At 35.8% G+C, this 18,256-nt stretch overlaps 1 protein-coding gene across 5 annotated transcripts in view; it reads right to left on the bottom strand.

Moving 5' to 3' along the window:
• Positions 1-573: 573 nt before the first annotated feature.
• The window catches only part of RHBDD1 (rhomboid domain containing 1), a 45,890-nt gene continuing 28,207 nt past the window's right edge, over positions 574-18,256 (bottom strand). For all 5 annotated transcript variants that reach the window (XM_055723524.1, XM_055723525.1, XM_027811824.2 and 2 more), the window contains 2 exons: positions 16,443-16,556; positions 574-2,865 (listed from right to left, as the gene is read on the bottom strand). In XM_055723524.1, the coding sequence (XP_055579499.1) occupies positions 2,747-2,865; positions 16,443-16,556 (233 nt within the window). In that variant the 3' untranslated portion in view covers positions 574-2,746. The remainder of the gene's footprint in view (positions 2,866-16,442; positions 16,557-18,256) is intronic.

Below are 18,256 nucleotides of genomic sequence, written 5' to 3'. Positions count from 1 at the left end.
ATGCAAGGTGGAACCTGTGTAGGTTGCCCTTTATTTTTGTCCCTGAAGAGACAAAGTGCAACAGCGCCTATGTTAGGAATTCACCTGCAACTTGCATCTAGCATCATCGGTGCTCTGAAACCTGAACTGATGGGGCTTTTTAATGGTAAAAATCCTGCTAAGGAATCGGAATAGTCTGGGTTGAAAGGGATCCTTAAAGGTCATCTAGTCCAACTCCCCTGCAATAAGCAGGAATCGTGCTGTTATTAAAGTTTCCAAATACCGTAAGTACCAGAACCTTCCAGTAATTCAGCCCCAAAACTTCCAATGAATTCAGAAGAAACAAAATCAGTCCCAACATAATCGATCTGCCCCCTCGGTATCGCAAGTCCTCCTTGCTAACAATCAAGTGGCAGCTCTGGAATATAAAACGTACACCTTGTTAATCCCTAAAATGAAAACTCAACAGTTTTAAATGTAAAAAAATATTTATTTAGATACCGTATACAAAAGTCAAAAGAGCTGAGCAATTAGTATGGACAATTTCTTGCAAATATTTAATAACAAGTATTTCTAACCTCACTTTACAAAAACAAACTGGCATCAGGTTTTTGATTTGACTTAAATATATTTTTTTCAACTTAGTGGCTAATCCAGTGGTTTTAAATAATTAAAATAACAGAGGCTAACAGACCCAACAGTAAGTTACACTGAAACTTTTGACCACAGCATTAAAAGATTAGTCTGAGAAACCTATGCCACTTCCTCATTTACATCTATTACCCACTGAAAAAATATGTGAACTGTATGCCATTTTTTGATACTCAGTGAGCATAGAAAAGTTAGCCTACTATAAAAGTATCTGCTGTTTTATTCTATGACTACTGCATATATAGAAAAACAACCAAGGCCAGCAAACCCCAGCATTCCTTACGTACTAAGTGTCTTAGAATCTGCCAGAAAGCCTCTGCATAACATTAAGCGTTCCTATGCTACCCACACGAGATCTCCCAAGTCACATGACAGTCCCACCTTTGGGCTGTCAGAACCTTGAGCCACATAGTTTGTGTAACAATACTGTGTTGCTCCTGGGTGTAAAACCAGCAATAGGTGTAAGAAGGACGGTGAAAGCAAACATGTCACAGGACAGAAACAACGGCTTGTGCATTTTTCAGCAAACGAAAGCTTCTCCTACATACATTAGCTACAAACAGAAGGTGTAGCCTTTTATTTAAAGAACGTAGTAAAAAAAATATAGTTTCTGGATTTTTTTCCTGTATGAAAAATACAGCACAGGTTTTTTACATTCAGACTATAACTCCATAGAAAAGTAGACTCCATTAAGCACAGCTTGGTGATCACATGGACGAAACCATTAAATTGCTCTGCCTAATGCTCTACTAAATCGCTGCTGATGACAAGATTCCAACAGGTGTGTGCCAAAAGCCAATAATTAAATTATTCTTGTGCAATCACACCTCTTCAGGACTGAAAATAGCTATGGAGCAGTGTTCCCAGTTTCAGAAGAATTTTTTCTATTATGAGGCTAAAATACCTGGGCAATGAGTAATTCTTCAGAGTGATGCTAGAACGAAAACCCTTCAGGTTGATTGGTTAATGTTACTGAACAGACAGATGTGCCACAAAAGCAGGACAGCCGCTGCGTGACAAGCAGCGAGTGGAGGCTCTGGCCAAAGTGACAGCTGAGCTCTCTGGTCTCCAATCAACCACTCTGGAGTTGGGTAGAGAAATTCTTCCCAGAAAACGAAGAATTCAAGGTAGCCTATATTTAGGCAAGATCACAAGTCTGCAAACTCTTACTGCTGCTACTGGACATCAAACGAGATACATATAAAGTAACAGCAGCATTTCTAAAGCTGCATGAACAGCATATACACCATACCGCCTCCAAGCCTTCTCAAAAAGGGAAAGAGATGCTTCAAAAAAGTATGGTATTAAATAAATATATTCTTTGTATGGCTTATCCAGCTTGCCATAAAACTCTCAAGAAATCATTTCATCTACGTAAAGGGATGCATTTTTCAATTTAAAACATAAATATTAAGAAAGGCTTTAGGAAATCATAAGTAGTTACAACCCAGTTTTATCATAGAAGCTCTGGATAAAATGGCGCATTTTGAGAAAGGCCACAACATTTAAGGCTGCATTAAATAACTCCTTAGGATAAGGATAGCTGCAACTATTTTTCCCACAAAGCTTGAAAGACTGCTGAAAAGCTTAAGCCTAGACTCACATGATCTAGCTGTTGTCATCAAAGCAATCTTTTCAAGTGACATTTCACACGCCAATCCCAAAAACAGTTGGTCATCATAGATAAACAGAGAAAGGTTTATAAGGAAAAATTGCATAGTTTAAAGTTATATAGAAAATGTAATAGTTTTTTGTCTGTGATGGATGAAAACCTATTGTGGGAGAATACCAGCAGTCAAAAAGCCAAAGAATTCCTGAAGTTACACAGAAGAAATTAAGAGAGAGAAAAAAAAAAAAAAAAGAAAAAAAAAAGAAAAAGAGAGACAAGTTTGGTAAAACTACCAGTTGTCTTCTGTATTTAAGGAGACAGCCAAAGGCCACATTTTGATTCCTATCTCACACTTTTTATGCAAGTTCCAACTTCGAGCCTGAACTCACAAAATCCTCTGAAGTTTTGCAACTATAAAAAAAAAAGCAAGAAAGATTACAAGTAAATCTGCAAATATTTTGGTAACTCTGAACAGCACTGAACAAGTTGCATCAACAACTGCCAGCTTCATCGTCTCTCAAACCTACAAAGCCTTTGCCTTCTTATTTCCTCTTCTGAACGCTGCTCAGGTGGAAACCAAAACCCATAGGGTCGCCGCTCATTATTATACGTTGCTCCACCGAAATCTGCAAGACACAATGAAAAACAACTGTTATTTTGTTCTGTAATATGAGAAAAATGCACATGTATCTTGCAATCCAAAGCATCGCAACACTAAGGAAACTCAGTTGAACGTTTCCAGTGCTGATGGTTTCAGGGCAATCACAACTTCTGGCAACTGCTCTTAAAGACAATGGAACAAAAAGGAAAAAAACCAAACCAAAAACAAACAGAAAGACAGACCCCAATCCCCTCCCCAAAAACAAAACACAAATTCCCAAACCACAACCAAAAGAACACCCAAACATCTAACAAGTTTTTTAAACTGGGAGTTCACATTTTTTCACGATCCCTACTTTATACAGTGAGCTCCAGATTGTTCAACTATTTAAACGTCCTCAGTAATTACTTCTGGCAAAACGAGCCTTTGTCTTCGCTTTTAATATTGGAGTCCAACATGTGCTGACCCGTACCAGATACACATACAACTCCCATCCTTAGCTGGCAGCAAGCATTTTCAGAAATAAACTACACATGGCAGCTCGGCCAGAGAGAACGGTAAGCACATTAATCTGCGCAGAAATAGCACACCAAGACCAAAGTTTCTCTGCCCTGGCACCCCTAGAGAAGACAGGAACAGGCTATTCCAGCAGCTCTTCAGAATGCACATCCAGCGACCAAGCAAAGAAACGATTAAAAGGTTGTGGTTACCCAGAACCTCAGCTGAGAGGCTCTGGGAAACAAAAACACGAGACTGCCTTCTGAGCACGGTACAGTATTAAGTATTAAAGCAAATTAGCTTTAAAGATAACAACAGCCTTTGTAACATGCGGTATTTTTTAAACTTTCATCTCAGGATCTCATTTAAATTAGCAAAAGTGAACATGGAAAATGAAAAGTAAGCATTGCACTATTATGTTCATTTTCAAACACAGCTGTATCCTGTACCAGAAATTGTTTGTAGCAAACATAAAGCTTGTTTACATGACGTGAAGTCAGGAAGTCCAACTTACAAAGAGGCTCTGTGAGTTGCCGATTCAATTACAAAAGCATTTCAGTTTGTAGAGTACTCAGCAATAAATGAAAACGTTAGAACATGTTCATAATTTTTCTTGTGTTTGCCAAGAAGTAAAACTCTTGGAAAACGCTTCCAGAGAAAACTACAGCTGCTCAAGCTCCAATAGGTAGCAATGGCAACAGTCACGTTTGTAAGATGAGATGCACTGTTTAGAAGGATTTTTTCCAATTCATATTAAAATACAAGAAATTAATGTATATTCTAATATTTTATCTTCAGCTTGTCCCCACGTCTCAACTTGCCAGAAACAAATCCGTTAAATATTTAAGCTGTCACTCTGTCTCTGAAAACACTATGTCATTGTTTGAAAAATATTGTTCAAAATATTATTGAAAGCTAAATGGTACTGGAAGTCACAGAGCCTGGCACAAGTCACATTAGCTGCAATGCTTCCCAATTTTATTTTATTTACCTTCATCTCCTTGTCTAAAAAAAAAAAAATAGTTAATACAAGCTGCAGGCATGGGCAGAATGATTTCCTTAACAACAAAAAAATTAAGCTGAACTAAATGTTCATTTGGCACATTTATTTTCCCTCATTTTACTTTCTTACACATGCAAGAAAGTTTGAAAAGGTAAAACCACCATATAGTAATTTTACTGTGTCCTATTGACCACGACCTGAGAAAAAGCACAAACTTACGGTATATTTTAACCCCATGAACATACATTTAGAAATTAAAAAAACCCAATAGTTTAAATTGGAAGACACAAAGCAAGGTAGAAGACAGACATCGGACCCTTTCATAGCAGGGCAGAAATACGTCTAGATAAAAAAGTTAAAGGGCCTGAGAAAGCTCAATAAAACTTTTGAAGTTGACATTTACAGATTATAGACACATACTGGAATACAAGTGAATGTATCTTATGTATTGATCTTGCTCATCATCTATCAGTAAAGAAACTGTTAAATAACATTAATCATAACATTCTCAGCAATGTCACGGTAAGAAAATGTATGAAAAAAATCATTGTGATTCTCTGATTTTTTAAATGGTACGTAATACCTGGGGTGAGTAAATGGGAAAGAAAGTCAGCAAGTTAAGGGCTTCTGTCATTGTTATTTATATATTAATATGACACCAATTACAATGCCTAGTATTTTCTTTACATTGACTTTCAATGGATATAATTTAAATATAAATGTTTACAACAGCTGAAGGATACAATTTTTGATACACGAAGAGTAATATAGTAAAGATCTTGATCACTAACATGACTGCACCATACAGGGTCAAAACTGCATTGTAGTGCTGAGGTTTGATTGGTTTTTTTTAAATCTTCATAATTAAAAAAGTTTTTTGAACATGCAAACATTTTCTGTAGTGACATTGTCAATTAAATATCCAGGTTTCTCCATTTATTTTTACATAGCATTCTTGGTTGGCATCTGATTTCTTAACTAAAAACTATTTATACAATTAAGACAAGTATTTGCAGAGTTCCCATAAAATATGCTCAATACTTTGAATATAAAGGTGCTTTAATAATCACTAGGAATAGAATGAAATGTTATTTAAAAAAAAAAAAAAAAGATTCAAAATACTCTATTTTGACCTAAAAATAAAAGGCTGACAATGCCTTTTGAAAAGCTTTATGTTCAAGAAAAGGTATTATATTACATCAAACAATATGGTGAGGAGTGAAGCTGTCTGAATGGGAAGGTTTAAATATGTGCATTTTTATATGTATGTATATATTTAAATTATACCCAAAATAGTTCCCCAACACCTTTATTTTTAATTACAATACAAATATTAATGAAATAACACCTTTATTTAATCAAAATCGTAAGCCGCAGTATTCAGAAATGGTAATTAGGCCACTGCTACTACTGAAACAACACCTGGACTTCTGTGCAAGAAACAATCGCAATCTTGTCAACACATCAGCAAAAATCTTCAGGAAAACACAGATTTTAAGACTGCAATAACTGCAATAACACTAGATGATAGACAAACCCGAAGGCTATCGTACAAAAAAGTTAGAACACCACACTAACCCTTACATAGCATATTTTTAAATTTGTATTATTGTGAACTAGAACCGCGTTCTGTGAATATGGAAGACTCCAACTTTCCATACCTTTCCCGTGACTCTGCATGGGGTTTTTTTCTGTTACTAAAGCTTACAACTACAGGATTTTGGACGAGAACAAGAAAAACACTGTAATTGCAACTGGTTTAACTAGACCTGTATCAGTGTAATACAAGATCAAGCTTTAATAACCTTAAACATTTTCATCCACAGGTTAAATAAATATGCTTATCATGCCTAAAATACTTACCGTAGTTAGGCATTAGAGAACATTACTCTGAACCTCCAGCCCCCCAAAGGTCTAACGTATAATGCGTTAAGCACTAGTTCACAGGTTACTCAGGATGTCACAATCGGACATTTGATGAAATCACAGACACGTAGTCTGAAATGAAGGTGACAACACGGATCGTTTCCCCTTTTAAACATTTTTTCCCCTCCCATTATGAACAGGCAAGCATCTCTCAGTTGTGAAAGCAGAGACTGTTTTGCACTCAGAAGAGCAGGGTCACGCACAACTCATCAGCTTGGCCTGCCGGGGCTGACACTGCGCGTGCTGGCCCACCCCTGCTCCCTGGTCTTCCTTCAGCACCTGACCTACATCAAGATTTACATGAGGAACTGCTTGTGTAGTAACCTCAACAACAATTTTGTAAAGACGACTGTAAAACTGTTCATGCTGACCCATGAGACCATTTTTACTAGCTAAGAAAAACCCACTCGGATTTGCAGATTGTTACTTAAATTTGCACAGTTTTTCTTGGATTTACACAATACAGAAAAATAAAAACTATTGAGCAGCAGTCTTCTCAAGTCAAAAAAACACCAGTACTAACCAGGGGAATACCTCAAGAAACTAGGGAGTTTGTCATACTCTCTTGGTTTCAGTCAAGTTTCATTTTTTTGAATCAAATGACTGGCATGTTCAACAGTCATTTAAAAAAATAAAACTGCCCAATCTGAGAATGCAGGAAGAAAAAGATATCTGTGTATGTGATTATTAGCCATACCTTATGGGATATTGGAGACTTCGCACTGAAAATTCGGCACCCAATACTGGTGGTTCTGGTTCTTAAGAAAATCTTCCAGTTTGTATCTTAGGTTTTATTACCTGTTTTAATTTTAAAATTCAAGATTGCAAACAAACAACTATATCAAATTCTGAAATTCTGATACAGCAGACACTCATTGCCTATAAAGATCTCACTGAATGATATTTCTGATTTAGAACAAAAGAATATATTCTAAATTCTACATCAACAGAGACTGTGCATAACAAAGTCAACCAACAATAAATGCAAGGAGCTCAGACCGTCTTACCGGGTTCAAGTCTTGCAAATGAAAGACTTCACTATACACGTCAGTTCTGTTTCATGTGATTCTGAGCACTGCTAATTCACAACAGGTGATAATGCCCCAAACGTACATTTCACAGAAGCACCAGAGCAAGATCTGGCTGCAGCACAGCCAGCCTTGCTCCACAGCAAAGCAAAACTTACTCAGCTGGCTGGCCAGGCACTTAGTCTTCACCTACATACCACCCTCTAATCATCAAGATCAGATGTAAGGATGATTTGAAACATGCCATCCTGTCAGTATAACAATAATACCTGTAGAATGTGTGTGAAATGTAAGTTTTTTGCTCCTCTGCATGAAATTTGGCATCAGCAAAAAAAGCAGCCAGTCATCTTACAGGGTGAGCCAAGCAGACAAAACCTCCATGTGAGGTTTTAGTTCTGCTTGTGGAAGTGTTACATCAAACACACGCATTTGATTTTTTCCTCCTCTCTGGAGTAACGGACTTAGTTTTAGGTTAGAATAGGATTTGCAAGAGAGTTACTGTAAGCTTCAGGAATAATTTATCAAGCTATCAATCTGTGAAAGTCGGACTGGTAGAAACCTGCAGTTAGGTCCTTCGTAAATACTGATGCTGCCAGGTAAAAGGCAGCGAGTGCAGCAAGTAGCGATGGTATTACAAAGCAGCGTGTCTGTATTTCTTTTTCATGCTAGCTTTAGTTGTATTAAAGAAGAATCTAGAATATTGCAGTTGAATAGCTTACAATTTTCAGTATCACTATCTGCCCTGGCACTACTGAACATGGTACCCATACAAAAACCAAACTGTACAAACACATACCCATACAAAGAATAAACACTTCCCATTAAAAAAAAAAAAAATAAATCTTACTTTTGTAGCTTTGTTTTAAAAGATAATCACAGACAAGTTACAATCTCTTTTCAACACAGTGAGCACCACGCAGCTAACCAAAATGCAGAGAGCCCTGATCTGGATGAAAAGCCTGGTCTGTGTCAAGAGGAAAGCCCTTAACAGGTGCCTCAGATACAATCGTTTCATGTCCACAAAGATAATCCTGGCTTTGATTTTCCTAGTCTTTGAAAGGTGTGAAAGACAAAGTCTACCCTTAGCAGAGACAAGGTTCAGGTACGTAGCTTGTAGCAAACTCACCGCAGGATTTCCTGCTCTTTTTCTTGAAGCAATGTTTTCTGCAGCCAACAAAATGCTCAAAGACCATTAGCTTGGGTCCTCACAAGTGCAGAGCTGTTAGGATCATCTCATGCAGACATCCCCATTTTATACAGCTTAATTGCTTCGCTGCATCTTCTGTATTCTATCATGTCATTGGATTACACAAAAGATTGCCAGCATCTGTACCTGCCACTGTCAAAGCAGTGACAGAAATGCTGTATTCACTGCCCTAAAAGCTCACAGATCTGGCAAGCTCTTCCAGTCCTTTTCCTAGGAACTGTTTTGAGTCTAAAGATAGCTTACGTAGTCACCAAAGCTAGGATGTTTGTTCAGTCTCTTCCAACCTTTCTTCTAGGAAATACAGACAATACAGAGTATCTGTCTTTCTACCCTTAGGTAACCTTTCTGTGGCTCCCAATCTCCTCCTCCTGAAAGGAAGAGAAGGAAATGCCAAAAAACGTGTGGGAAGATGGCCATGTATGGAACCGTCCAGTACAGGCCTCCTCAAGAGAAGTGCTGTTGTCCTTTGGGGGTCCCAGAACTACATCCTTCAAGAAACAGATCGAGATTGTTAAAACAGGGGCAAAAGATTTATGGTTTATTTTTCAATACTAGTAAGCAATAGTGGTTTGAAAATATTTGATCAAGTGTCATAACAACTTGGAACACTTGCTTGGCTTTCATTTATGCCAGTTTTATACAATGTATTTATTCCATAAATAGTACAGCTCTGCTATGTTATAATGCCAGGATTTAATTAGAATTCATAAAGTGCTCTTCGGCATGCTACTGATTATATACAATGTACTACGTTGATGTATCTGTGGTACAGACCTGACTCACCTTGCTTTTTAATACAAAATACCAATGTTTAAAGTGTTCTATTTAAGAAAATGGGAGTTCTCTCAAGTTCATAAACATTTAAACATACAATTTTTATGCATAATCAACCAGATGTTTTTAATGCATATGGAATTGGAAGCAGTAAACTGGAGACCAGGGACAAGCTAGAGTCAAATGCCCAGTGTTGCTATAGTTCTTTCCTATCTTCCAGCCAATAAGTAATCGAGTCAAAGTTAGTTTAACCAGCTACCTTCCGATTTATTGAGTTGTACAGAGAATCCTAAGGAAAGGCAGTGCATATGCAACACCATTTTTCCTCCTCTCATACTTTAGAAGGACAAGGAGGTTTCCAGAAAGAGCTGAGGCAAACAGAGCAGAGCAGTCTTGTCACTGTTTGACATTGCACTAGAAGCCAGACAGGAACTACAACTGAAAAAAAAAACCCAAACCCAACCCTACAAAACAGCAAATCTGCTTTTATTCTCACATCTTCTTGCCTCTGCGAAATGCAGATATGCTATACAATCTGACAGATTTGGCTTTTAGCACTTATCTCTGCCCAATTTTTTTTCTACTCAGCTCCAAGGAGACCACATTTAATAGCCTGTGTTACCGTTTCTAGCTGCCCTTCAAGTTTCCATCAGTGTATGAAAGTGTTGTCATGCTACGAAGCAAACTATTCTTCCTGGTGCTGCTGCCAATATTCCTCATCTTACAGACTGAAACATACACTGGTGAACAGGAGAAACAAGGTTTAACTACTGTTTCTGTGCTGTGCATTGCAATGGCTGACAAATGAGAAATCAAATTAGCAGGAAATTAGTTGTGGCTAATGAAGTTAGAAGGGAAGTAATACACAATGAGTCCAGATACAACTGGATTATTAAAAGAGCAAGCGAGCTCAATCTTGAACACAGGGTGTCTCTCTCATTCATTTGTATAACCAATTTTTATATAAATGTACTCTGGATCAGAAAACGGTTTCTGTTAATGATACTTTAACAGAACACATCTCAGCTCTTCCAATATTCTCTCCTGTATGTAGAAGTGTTTCAAGAGGCTGGAGGAAAAGGCTGCACATAGAACTCCTGAATAATGAGCATAAATGGAAGTTTAAAAAAAAAAAAAAGCAAAAATGCAAACTACTAAGGAAGTTTGAACATTTTCTAGTGTTGATTCATCCATCAAAAACATTCTTTTAGTGTATTTTCCTCCAGGCATCTAAGGAATGCTTTCCACACACTACTTCTCAAAGGAAACAATGCCTCTCCTAGAAGAATGCCAAGCTGTCTATATGGATTAATGTATAACAATAATAATGAAATCCTAAAGACAGGAGAAATGAGGAAAAATGTAGCACTGAGGACAAGCTAAAGAGACAGTGAAAACAAAGGTGAAACTAATTTCCCTGGTTATGCTAATTGTATGGAAGTCTTTCACAATTTAAAACCTTGAACACACTAGCAACACTGAACAAACCTGTATCAAGTACTTATGTGTCTTCCCGAACCAAGCACAATTGTTCATAAATTGTTTATTACCTGTGCTTTAGTATCTGAACCAAGTATAGCATTGCTTTTAAAAAAAGAGAAAAACATAAAACCCACCCCCCCAAAATATTCACCAAAATACTCAAAAGGCATGAGTGCATTCTTTTTTTTTTTTTTAAGCACAGGGAGTAAAGGAGACCAATCTAAACCCAGTATTTCAATGATACTTATGCGGTATTTAAAGATAGATAGCAGTATCTTGAAAGGTCAAGTGCATACAAAGCTTAAAACAACTATTACATGTACTGTAGCATTTCAGAAGGAATTTGCTAGACCACATTTTTGATTAAAGATTGCTAATCTAGACAAAAAAAAAAAAAATACAGTTTGTTGACATACAAGTACAAGTCCTGGATTTGAAGGAGCTGCCAGTTCTACTCGTCCACCCCATCTGATCCCAACTGCACTGCTACTGCAGCACAAATAGTTGGACTATGAAGAACGATGCTTCTGAGCTCTCAGTGTTTGGTCCTATAATCTTCATCCACTCCAGTATTTTTAGGCAAAATTAAACAAACACCAATTTAGACAACAAAGGGCAGTAACTGCTTCAGCTGCCTGAAGCTAACCTGTTTGCCCATGTAAATGGGGGTTCTCCAACAGAATGATGTCACTGCTTTACAGATCTATTCTTTACACCAGGGTATTTCATAGGTGCTCATTAGTTGTGGTTCCGTTTTAAATTATAAGCCTGTGGTAAAAGGCTTAGTGGTGCTTTGTCTTACGTATCTGGTGAACTTTACTGCCATTATCAAGAGAATTAGGACGTTTTTGGTTTTAATCTTCAGTAACCCTCTTTTATCCTACATCAACCACAATTTTTACAGATATGGAGTTAATTGCTATACATTCATTAAATATTTCTAATAGAATTCTGGCTATGCTTCTCGTTGCAAGCAGTCTGCTACTTACACTGAGCATACAACAAAGCTTTCTGTGTGGAAATGATAAACATTTACTGATTTAATTTCCTGGAAATTTGCCTGAAGAAATTGCTAGTGATCAGGATCATAGAGTACAGTTGCAGTTTTAGAAAGATATTCAGAACAAAAGCTCTACTCAATGAGGAAAGTGGTTTTCCAAGAAAATGTGTGTTGTGTACCTAAGACCATATATACTCTGAATTAAAAAAAAAAAAGTTGGACTTTTAAGAATGAGGTGTAAATCCTAGCATATGACTTCATGAAATTATTTTAATCTGATATCACGCACTGCACATTTGAACATGTAATCTCTTTTAAGAGAATTCTATAGAAAACTATCATAGTCAAATGCAACAACTGGCATTCCTACGATTGCAGAAGGGAAAGATAACACTGACTGGGAAAAAAATTAATTATGATTAGCCCATACCTGAGCATCTAAAAACTTCCGAGTGGATGGTGGGTTTTGTTGTTTTTTTTTTTAATTTAAATTTTCTTTTAAATTAGAGCTAAAGAAATGCATATAGAGACAGTTTCATTATAAGAGAAATATCTATATACTTATCCTTATAGGTATTCTTCTTTATCATAAAGACTATCATCTACATGTTTAAAAAACTTAAGTCTTGAAAAAAAAGAAAATTCCTTTGTGCAGAGACACAAGCTTGCAAAAGATTCTTAACATTAATGAGATTGAAAGACAGACAGTTGGAAATTCAACTCAAAAAGTCCCAACACCCACACAAAAACCCACATCCGCAGCCCACACAAATCAAGATATTTCTTCTCAGCATAATAGCAAGTGAACAAGATAAGAAATATGATATACTGGGGTTACATTAAGGATGGCTAATATAGTATTAAACAAAAATGTAGCCATATATTTCAACTTCACAGTAAACTCACATAGTTTAAGTATCAAAAGCTGTGATTTTTTAAATCCAAACTTATTTTGCTGACTTAACTAAAGAAAGAGTTAGTGTAATTTGTAACCAATAAGAACTACAAGAATAAGAATGACAACTAGAAAAACACCAACAACCAACTTTGGAGAAAAAAAATTAACACTGTTTAAACTGATTCTTGTGAGACAACAACTATCTAAGCCTGGGAATGGAAATTATAAGTAACAGTTCCTTTTAGTAAATGGACCTAAATCATTATGATAATTTGACAGTCTTAAAAGTTATGCCTACATAAATCTCAAACAAGCTTAGAAGTTTGTGTTGCATGAGATACTAATTATCTTTATTTAAGAAATTAATTAAGAAGTTTTCAGAATATAGCATAACAACAGAATTGCAGTCCAGGAATGCCCGAATGTGGAATAAGCAGAAATGCAGTACCTTTATGGTGGGTTTGGATAACCCATGTATGGGATTATAGAAGAGCAACTACTGAAATTTGATGCACGTCTTAATACAAATTATTTTTCAGTTGTGGACAACAACTGACACCAGAAAATTCTGTACTATGCCACTGATACTTTTAATAGCTTAGCAGGATACTAACACAGTAATTTGTAAGAACGGATCAACATTCCAAATCTGTAATAATACATTTTGTGGCCTAAAAACCCTAATAAATTCACTTCTCTAACTAAGGGGAAAGAAAAAAAAAAAAAAAAAAAAATCAATCAAAATTACTGCAATAGTTTTTTGTCCAAGCTACAGAGCAAATGTGTTATTTTCAATGTCATTGTTGGGGGTGTGGGGTGGAGTTTAATAAGAAAAGAGCGCCCTAAATTTTTATTGTGGCATCTGTTTTTACATCCACTTACCCATCCACTTCAAATTATTTTATGTAATTTCTAGTCACATTAAGTACCTGTTTCATGATCCATGTAATTGCAAACAAGCATGAATGTCATGCTTTAGGGAAAAATTTATCACATTCAAAGGACAGTGCTCAGTCAAGCAAATTATTTTTCAAACTGACAGGGAAGAATATCCTAATTCCTCATTAGCACAATAAATTTAACCTCATCCTTTGTGTCACTAAAACAGGTATGATCAATTACATGCTTTATATTACTGAATAAGGCATCTGCCTATAGGCAAGTTGAACCTTTCTGCAGCTTAAGGAAATATTTTAAGAGTTCAGCTCTAAAGCTGTGCTTGTCCAAACTAAAGTGCTCCAGCAGGCAGGAGAAAGAGGTTTCCCTCCCATGAAACCAATGAAAATATCTATATATATTCAACCACACCAAACTATACTGGAATCAATATACAATGCTCTATTTTTCTGCTTCACTTATCTGTAAGACTTAGAAACTGTAACGAGCACTGAAAACAGACACTACCATAGTGTTAAGATCGAAGTTTAAAATGTGACTTGGTTATACAGTTACCTATCAGTGAGAGGTTTTTAGAGATGCTATTTAAATTCTATTTCCTGTTTCATCAAAAGGCATTCTTGAAATAAGAATATATTCCCTTTTATAGCTGGAAATTTATCTTTGTCCAAAAACAACAAGCAGACAAAAAAATACTTACTTACATAGGTAATGTGATACATCGGTGATATAGATTATTCAAGGCTACAAATGAAAGCTGCAGGTGTTCCACAAAGCCTTTAAAGTGTATACTATCTTCATTATTTATATCATAATTTTGTCATTATTATTTGCATTGTTTCCCTCATCGTTTCAAAAAAACCTCACAAACATGGCAGATATTTCAAAACACACTATTAAAACTTCAAAGGATTTCTTTCTTAAACTCAGTATTCAAAACGTTGTAAAATGTCATGTAAAAGCAACAGTAAAACAAAAAATACCCCTTACAATAAAGCTCATTTTAGACCCATTCCTTCCCAAAGTTACCTAGGGCAACATACTGATATGACTTTGTTATTTTTTAAAAATTCCTAAGACGGCAGGAAGAGTAAGTAATTCACTATTTTTTCCTGAACAACCCAGATGGACTAAGTGGTATTGTATTGATCTATTTGAAAGCCAAGATTCTCACTATCTTCTAAGGTTTTCAGTACAGTTTGATTAAAATGGGACTGCTCAGATTGCAATAATTTCTAGAACAAATACACTACAGTAATTATCTTGCTGTAGAAAATATTTGGGGTTTTTGAAGTTTCCAGCTTCATAATGTTGAGGAACAGAAAGACATAACTACGCTTAGAGAACAAAGGTGAACACAAAAATGAAGATAACTGGGGGGGGTGGGGGTCACTTAAAAACCAATTTCCAAAAAAAAAATCTGCACTTCTGCCTCCAGATGACTCACAATAGATGCAAACTTTAAGCAAAAAGCTGTATTTACTGTAAAAAAGTATGTTAATGGATTCCTCAAACTGGAAAAGCCTTTTCCTATCACAGTCTTGCCTTATCTCCTGCCTTTTTAAAACCATCTTCCAGATATACAACGCGTTCTTTGTAATAAAAAAATAGGATCACAGATGGTGTGAAAGTAAAAGCGATGATGATTTGTCAAGATATTAATCTTCTTATTTTGCATGGTATTTTGCTGACAGCCATAACACAGAGATGTAAGTTAATTTTCTGAGTGGAGATTTATGAATGGTGCTCTGCATTTTAAGGGTTGCAGCTACAAGCAGAGGCTTCTGTATCTTTTTCCTAATGAATGCTTCTTTGCACCCAGGAAGCTAGAACACCAAGATTAGGAAGAAGGAAAATCACATTGATGAGATAGTCAGGTTATGAATTTTCTTAAGATTGGTATTACAGCTCCACCAAACTTCAAAGAAATCTTTCACATTTCCTAAGTTAAGGAGTACTTAAAGCCTTTGTCTGAACTCCCCAAAGAATCCATACCAACATGCACCAGATTAAAGAGGAAGCAATGTTTGATATGAAAACTATCCCAATATCAGACCACATATACCATGTTCATTTCCGTCCTTTATCACTTCAACACAAAAGTTTTGCGTAATTGTGTGATGTAAGTTTTAAGTTTTACACATGATGCTCTAAAAATGTGCTGTCAGTCCTAATAAACTGATTTTCCTTCAAGTTTTCAGAAGCTGAGAAAGAGATTCTATAAAGCATTCTTACCCTCTTGATTTCACCTGCATTATAAAAAGATAAAATACATCCTAATGAATGCATTTTATACCGACTAATGTATTTCAGTTAAAAACAAACACCATTTTTATGTCTATGTATTTCCAGTTGTTTGTTTTTTGGTTTTTTTTTTTTTTTAGGCCTTTCAGCTAGCTGGAATATAACATTCCCTTAAGGTAGAAAAGGATAGTGTGAAGAGAAAGAAATCACTACATTGCTTATCAATTAAATCTGTGTAAAACCTCAAAATATACACACAGAGAAAGTTAAAAAACACTGGCAACATCAAGTCTATTATACCTCTTCATACGACTTTTTTAGAGCGTTGTAAAACTTTTTTGGCATGCCAGCTTAGTTTACTTAAGGATTTTTTTAGTTATAAAAGCATTTCTTTTACTATAGTGGTAGCAAGGTAATCAAACAGTACGCAATTATGAATAAATGCAATTATACTAAGGGAATGATACCACACCCTCACACTGCATTCTCTGAAAATTGTACCAGGAAACTTTCATCTTTTTCCAAAGACATGTCAAAAATACTGAAAACTAATAATAAGTAATACATGTCCCCCCCCAATCCCCGCCCAACTCTCTTCTCAGTATGAATTATAACTTGAAATGTAAAATGCAATAAAATTCCTACCTCTTTCATTAAGGCTGTTTAGCACTGCCCTTTCAAGCTGTTCTTCTTCAGTAAGCCCACCTGTATAATAGCTCCTTGGCATTCGGTATTGATAACCTGGATAGCCGTAATACTCTGTAAGATGAATACAAAATAAAGAAAATAATTTGCTGCTACTAAGTAGAAGAGTGTGAAATCAGGTATTGTCTTTATGCTTTCTTCCACACATTATTTTAATCTGGGAAAGGAACATGTTATTAGGATTCAATTACTTATACAACATATGCCATCAATTTCTATTTACAAAGCCAGATTATGGTAACAGGAGAAAGAAAACCAAGAAAAAAAAACAGAACAAACATCTCAGGTTTTTATAATTGTTTTAAGTATCATAAAATTGCCATTACTAAGAAGTTTCACATAGAAATTGAAAGACACTTTTCATCAGATCCTTTTAACACTTAATTGTCACTATTTGGACACCTTATTAATGTCACTAGAACAACAATGACACTCAGGTCTGTTTCAGGCTTTTTCCCACCTGTCTGTCTCTCCCTCCTCCCCGTGATGACATGCCAACGTCATCATAAATTCAAGTAATGTTTGGACCTATAAAACACATAGGAACAGATTCCTGCAAATTTTTGCAGTAATATATACAGCTAATATCATGCTATTGCACAGCTACAACTGCCCTGAAAAAACCACCACACCATAGGTCTCATCTAATGCCACAATCACTGGATGCTGCTTGCACTACTGACAACTACGAATTTCTGACCATTTGCAAATTTGTCAAAATCAAGCGCAAACCATCATCCACCCAAAGACATGGGATTTAAAAGAAAAAAAATATTACTTGGCTAGAGAATTCAGCAACAGCCCCTTCCCAACACAATCTGATGTTGCCTTAGTACAGAAAATCCTAACTGAGAAAAACTAAGGCGAAAAGTCCCATTTTTTTATTCCAATCTTACATCTTCAAAATACAAAGCTTTGGGTGATATTGTAATTGCGTTTCCAGACAGCTGGCCAGGCAGTTTTGAAAAACCAAAGGACAGAAGTGTTAGCAGTTTCAGCTTCTTCCAACTGATAGGAAAAGTACAGAAGTTTTTCCAAATCAAGTAATGAGAAATACTTTTGCATGAAACAAACACAGCATGTCATTCCCTTTATCTTCAGATTATTAGCATGATAGTCTTGTGTTATCTCATTAGTCATATGGATTCCACATGTAACCTTCTTGTGGAGTTTCTGCGATTAGTAACTAGCACAGACTATGAAGTGAGGACACATATATAATTTCTTTCAAAAAATGATTGGGTTAAAGAAGGAAATCCCAAGCCTTACAACCTTAAGACAAATAAAAATAGCAATACCCTATCTTAAAGTTATACAGAAAAAGCAGGAAAAAAATCAAACAGACTACACACTATTCTGTACAGGAGTATATATATTCCTCTGTGTGTATTATGCAAATATACCTACATGTATTCTATATACACATGTATGTGCACACAGATGTATGTATACATATACACATGTAGAGGAAAAAACCTAATTCCAACCATTTGCAGATTTTTCCTTTTTGGAACGTACAACTGACATCAGAAATACTTTCATACGCCTGCAGTGAACACTTTGCATTATCCTCTAGTAACCTAAAATTCTGCCATTTCTCAAATGATCACCAATTCCTCTGGTTAGAAAGGATTTTTTTTTGTTTGGTTTTTAATCTGTATGAATTACAGTCATATTTTTAACTAACTTTAAAAGCCTTTAAGTCATACTGGATACATTTAAAAGACATAATTCTGCAAAAAAAAACAACCTGA

The sequence above is a fragment of the Falco cherrug genome, chromosome 11 (assembly GCF_023634085.1).
Source record: "Falco cherrug isolate bFalChe1 chromosome 11, bFalChe1.pri, whole genome shotgun sequence".
In the NCBI taxonomy this organism is placed as follows: domain Eukaryota; kingdom Metazoa; phylum Chordata; class Aves; order Falconiformes; family Falconidae; genus Falco; species Falco cherrug.
Note: the sequence above shows the minus strand (reverse complement) of the source record. Positions and strands in the feature narration are given on the sequence as shown.